Source organism: Elephantulus edwardii, unplaced genomic scaffold, assembly GCF_000299155.1.
Source record: "Elephantulus edwardii isolate Elephantulus edwardi_28Jun2011 unplaced genomic scaffold, EleEdw1.0 scaffold00039, whole genome shotgun sequence".
Taxonomy (NCBI): Eukaryota; Metazoa; Chordata; class Mammalia; order Macroscelidea; family Macroscelididae; genus Elephantulus; species Elephantulus edwardii.
In genome coordinates this window covers 8368038-8374037 of record NW_006399789.1, presented here as the reverse complement: position 1 = coordinate 8374037, position 6000 = coordinate 8368038, and the positions used below count along the sequence as shown (strand labels likewise).

The following is a 6000-nucleotide window of genomic DNA, read 5'->3' as shown; positions in this document are numbered from 1 at the left end:
CTCAAGTATCAGAGATGTGGAGGATGACACAGGGTAGAGCAGGATCCATTGTTCATAGGTTTGCTGTGACTCCTATTCAACTCGATGGCACCTAACAGCAACTTTCCTTAAATAATCTCATGTCTTGTGAAGGGCTGTTGTTATGTACTGACCCATAGCTGACCCTCCAGGAGGTTTTCAGAGGCAGTTAATCGCACTGGAAGAGATTGCCCCGTCCTTCTCCCATGGAGCAGCTGGTAGATTCGAACTGCATGCCTTTGGAATTGCAGAGCAGCTTCTTGTCACTAGGCCATGTGTATTGATACCATTTTATCTCTCAGTGACTCCAGAATTCCATTGTGCTTGTGTAACATTTTTATTTGGATGTCTCCTTAGTATCGTAATGGTCAAGTGCTCTCTGTCACCAATTTAACTTACAGCAGAATGTTAAGTAGATACAGAGGACTTTTTGGTAATAATTATCTTGGAAGAAATGCTGGTGATTTACTTCTGAAAAGGTGGCTTTTGAAAACACTATGGGGTGCAGTTTCCACACACAGGGTTGCATAATTTGAAACTGACCTTATCACAATCAAGAACCGAGAACAGGTAATCCCCATTCCTTAGTCTTATAGATGCCTTTCAAATTGTCTCTCTCCTCAAATTTCTAATACCAGCCTTCTTCTCTCTCTTCACTAATAACCCTAGATCCTATTTCACTGAAAATTTGGAGGCAATCAGGATAGAATTCTTACCATCTTGCACTTCTACTGTCACTCACTTCCACAATATCATATTCATTTGGTTTTTTGTCTTACTTCAGGGATGGAGAAGATGTATTAATCTCTTGTACTGGTTCTTTCAAATCTTTCCGGCTCTTAGTATTGGGAAGTCTGTTGCTTTTATAATGAAACATATTCCCTTTGCAATCTCTCTCATTTAAAATCAATGGAGGGACACTGCAGGAGAGGAAGACACCAGATGAGATGAATTGATTCAGTATCTGGGGCAATGGGGGTTGATGTGTCAGAATGAATGAGACTGGCTCAGAACAGGTAAGGGTCCAGAGCTGCTGTACATAGGGTCACTATACGTCGTAGCAGGCAACTCAACAGCACATAACAACAAAAACATACTACATTGGTTGGTTTTTTATGTAAGCCTCTTGTTTAGAGTCAACAAGACCCTGGAGAGGGCCTTTGTATTTAAAAATTAGTTATTATATTTTGGAGAAACATTCTTCTAAGTGGTATAGCACTCTTCTGTCAATATGCTGTACTGAGGTCACCCGGGTTGCTGTGATGCTGAACCTTGAGCCATTGGGGTGTCAAATGCCATAATGGTTAACCATTGTGGACAGTGTTTGGTGGAACTCCTAGTTTAAGACAGGTTTGGAAACAGGAGTGACAGCCACTTCCTAAACAAAATGTCTCTGGGAACTCCGTGAACTTTGATAAATGATGATACTTATGGAAAGGCTTCTGGGCTTTTTTTTTTTTTTTTTTTCATAGAATGGCTATGAGTCGTGCTCGACTCAATGACAATCAACAACATGTCTTTAAACCACCTCCAAATTATAGTTACTGCCCAGAATTGTCCCTTGAGCACAGTTCTGTTTGTTTAACTGACTCCTCAAAATGTCTGTGTTGATATATTAGGAGTGAAGCTAATATATTAAAAAATATATTGAATATCATATTCTTCATTTTTCTAAAAAAACCCTACTTCTTCCACTTTCTCTTGATCAAGTACAGCTTCTCTTTTCTAGCTTATGAGACCAACATTTTTGAAAGATCATTGATTCTACTTATCCACCTTTCTCCCTTATACTTCATATCTAATCCATTAATAGCATTTGAATGAATGTTATTGTCTCATAAAAATATAATCAGATAGTACCCACTACTCATCCCCTACAAAAAAACCATTCTGGCCAAGATCACCATCACCTCTGCTCCTTTAATGGAGTATAGCCTTCTTTAGTGTCCCTTTATGCCACTCTAATCACCAAATAGACACAAGTTGTGATATTATTAAAATGTCAGATCACCTCTTCTATCTACTTAAAAAATCCATTATGTTGATTAAACCTAAAGTCTTTACAACAGTCAAGAAAGTCCTACATAAATTCCTCCCTCTAGATCCATTGCTATGTTCTACCGGTTACAGCCATGAGTCTACCTCATAGTGTTTGTACTATAATGCTATTCCCTTCTTCACATATCCTGTTTAAGTGCATGTTCTAATGTTATCTTGATACTTTCCTGGAATGCTCTACTTAAATTTGTAAAACCTTTCTGATTAGTAATCTCTCTCCCATATTTTCCCCAAAACATTATCATTTAATGTCTGATCTAGGAAGCTCTTGTGGCTTATTGGTAAGAAGTTACCCTGCCAGCACAAAGACATATGGTTCAACTCCACCACTGAGAGAAAGATGATCAGAAAGATATGATGTATTGACTCTGAAAAACTGCTGGAGATTCAATTATGAGTCAATTTTGAGTCAATGGTACATAACATAACAACACTGTCTTAGATATTTTTTTAAAAAATCAATACGGATTACATCTCAACATCAAGGAAACAATAATCCTTACCACTGAACCAAGGACATCATCATTATAGATGGGGGAAAAAAATTCCATTCTTTCATTTTACTTGGATCAACAATTAACGCCCGTGGTAGCAGAAGTCAAGAAACCAAAAGATATATTGAGTTGGAAAAATTCTGTTGTCAAGGATTTCTCCAGAGTGCTGAAGAGCAGTGATGTCACCTTATAGACTAAGATGCACCAGATCCAAAATATGGTATTTTCAATTGCTTCCTATACATCTGAAAGTTGGACAATAAGATGACAAGAGAAGAATCAATGCCTTTGAAGTGTAGTGTTGGAGAAGAGTACTGATTGTCTCATAGACTGCCAAAATAGCAAACAAGTCTGTCATGGAGAAAGTGCAATCACAGGCAAGGATGGTGAAATCTCATCTCACATACTTTGAGAGGAGAGGTAAGTGTTGGGAAAAGACTTTATGCTGGGAAAAATCGAAGTCAGAGAAAAAAAGGAAGACTCTCCACAAAATTGACTGATACAGTAACTGTAACTATGGGCTTAAGTAAATCAGGCATAGTGAGCCTGGTGCAGAATTGAACAAGTTTCAGATCTGCTGTTTGTAGGGTCACTATGGGTCATAGTCTACCAGATGGCACTTAAGAACAAGTTTTTTATTTAGTTTTATGGTCTATCTGATCAAAAATGATCAATGAGGTCAAGAAATATTGTAAGCAATAAAGGTCAAAGAATTTGTTATTTTGTTCCTAACATATAGGACAGCAAAGTAAGCAATAAATAAATCTTTATTGTTGTTAAAGAAGATCGAGAACCACCCAGTACCAGGTCTTCGCCCAGTTTTATCCATGTCAATAAATGTCAATATTTTGTTTCCCTCAAACCAGGGCCACTGAAATTATTGTTCGTTCCTCTCTTTCTCTCACATCTCACAAAGTCAGTTCCTGACAAGTATACCTATACATACACACATACATGTACACACACCTTATCCTGGCCACTTACATTTATCTCAAAGTCGTCATTATTAGCATTATATGTTTACTCTATAAGATGTTTTCTGTTTTATTCACCACTAACTTTTTCACAGTTCTACTTTCAACAGCAAAGATGGATCTCAACAATTACAGCCTTCAATCTCTCATTTGTTGTTGTTATGTGCCCTCAAGTGAGAACCTACTCATAGCTGACCCTCCTCCAGGGGGTTTTCAGATGCTGTAAATAACTCGGGCATTTGCTCATATTTCTCATGCTGAACAGCTGGTGGATTTGAACCTACCTTTGAGTTTACAGTCCACTTCCTTCCTACTAGACCACCGGATACAAATATATTCTTTCTCATAGTCACTATTAATCCTTGAAAAGGAACTCTGATCTTTCTTGTATGTGGGACCTATTTCGGGAGAAAATACTATTTTTTTTCTTTTATTTATTTATTTTTTTTTTAAATTCAGAGCAATGAAGACATCTGAGTGGTCAGCCTGGGTCATGTGGTCCTCTATAGGTAGTTGCATGGGAGGTAGAAGAGGAGACTACGTGATCCACAGATAAAAGAGGGAATGTCCCTGAAGGAAACAAGGCAGTGTGAGCAGGAGCTGGGAGGTGGAGAGAAGAATACGGAGGAGACAGAAAACAACAGATGGACACCACAGAAATTTTCCAGAGTGGGACGAGAAATGGGGATAACTTGGGACTGCTGGTCGAAGAAAATAAGTGTAACTTCATGCACTTGGAGAGAAGGCAAGCTGATACCACAGGCATGCTTGCATGGCACACTGTGCCCTCTTCTTGAATGACTTCCTGTGGAGAGTTGCAGGAGGGGTGACCCCTGCAGGGAGAATCCTGGGCTTCACTCTGTGAACTGAAGGGGCAAAGTCAGGGAAGCCGGGACCAGCTGCACAAACTGATACGTGGTTTCTATTTTCCACCGCACTGAATACTGCACCAGCTCATTTGCACAATTCTGCAGCCACGGCTATAAAGCTTCACTAACAACTCATTTTTTTTTTAATTTTTTTTTAGGTCAGGGGAATGAATGTAACTCCGAAGCAAGCAACAGATGTGAAGTGGGCACATGCATAACCATGCTCATAGAGGCAAAGAATCTATATCACACTGCCCCTCTGGAGTTTCGGGTTTGTCTTCTGATTTGAAATTTTATAGCACACTCTTCAACTACCGGCGAGTTGAAATTTTTCTGAATGTATCCCTGCACATTAAAAAAAAAAAAAAGTAAAATAATAATCTGGGTTCTCCCGGGAGTGGGGTGCCCAGGCTAACCACAGGCACACATTCTTCCCCATAGTACAGGACTTTAAAATTAATAGCACATGCTGAGGAAAAACTAAATCCTTTGACGTCACTCCTGAAATGAGGAAACATAAACAGAAAAGGCTCTACTCCAGTAAGCTGCCAAAGTTGAAGCCTATTGGTCTCTGCCTTTCCTTGCCTCTGGCAACTGACAGCGCGCCCCAGCCTCTCAGGCCGGCTGCCTGCTCCAGCGTCTCAGCTCTGGGCACTGCAGCAGCCCCTTCTGTCCCAGCTCTAGCCTGGGACAAAGTGGTGTGCTCCGCAGACAGAATCTCTTAACCTTTCTTCATTCTCTGATCGCTCTGTGTGCTCTTCCGTTTTCTTTTTTTCTTTCCTTTTTTTTTTTTTCCTTTTTAATTATATTCCTAATCCTGGATGAAGTTGCTGGATTCTGCAGCACAAGTCTTCATGAACAAGCAGCCCCGCTCAGAGATTTCACGGCATTCAAAGGTCACAGAACTGCCACTATGGTTAAATGTCTTGTTTAATGGTTGAGGTATGTACAACAAATGTAAGCGGCCAGCTGATTTTTTTTTTTTCTTTGAGAGAATGGAAATCACAGAGAGATGGCAGGATTTTTATTGAAAATGAAGCTGTACATATATGTATATAAATTTCTTATTTTTTTGCTTGTTATTGTTACTACAGCAACCAGCTTTTGAATTTCCTTCCTTTTTCTATGCGAGCTGAATTAACTATCCTGAATTAACCGTTTGCAGGCAACAGGGTTCCATTCCAACTGGTGTAATAGGAGACTCTGAGATTCTCAATGTACTTTGAGTCCCGGCCGAGAAAAGCTTTTAAAATTTATTTATTTATTTTTTTATGAATGCAATTTCTTCTGTATTGTAAACCTTGAGAGTTGAGTCTTTTCGAGCTTTGTTTGGTGAGACATGACAGGAAAAATGTTGGTAAAGAGATTGATGAGGTTTATTGAAAAATGAGACCTTTTTTTCCTTAGAGTTGTCATGTTGGTGGATATCAATGTTGAAAATGGAAAAATTAATCGCAAAAGAGAGGAAAGCTGGTTAGATTAATCTCTAGAAGATATGTCATAAAAATGAATCCTTGAGAAAATTTCACATTGTTATCTTATGCCATTAAAATAAAATGTTTCACAGTTATTATTCAACAGAAGAGA

General features: G+C 38.9%; 1 protein-coding gene across 1 annotated transcript in view; it reads left to right on the top strand.

Annotated features, from left to right (window-relative positions):
- The first annotated feature begins 5059 nt into the window (after positions 1 to 5059).
- Positions 5060 to 6000, top strand: part of PDE7B (phosphodiesterase 7B) — a 541867-nt gene continuing 540926 nt past the window's right edge. The window contains exon 1 of the mRNA XM_006885008.1: positions 5060 to 5355. Within this exon, the coding sequence (XP_006885070.1) occupies positions 5335 to 5355 (21 nt within the window). The 5' untranslated portion in view covers positions 5060 to 5334. The remainder of the gene's footprint in view (positions 5356 to 6000) is intronic.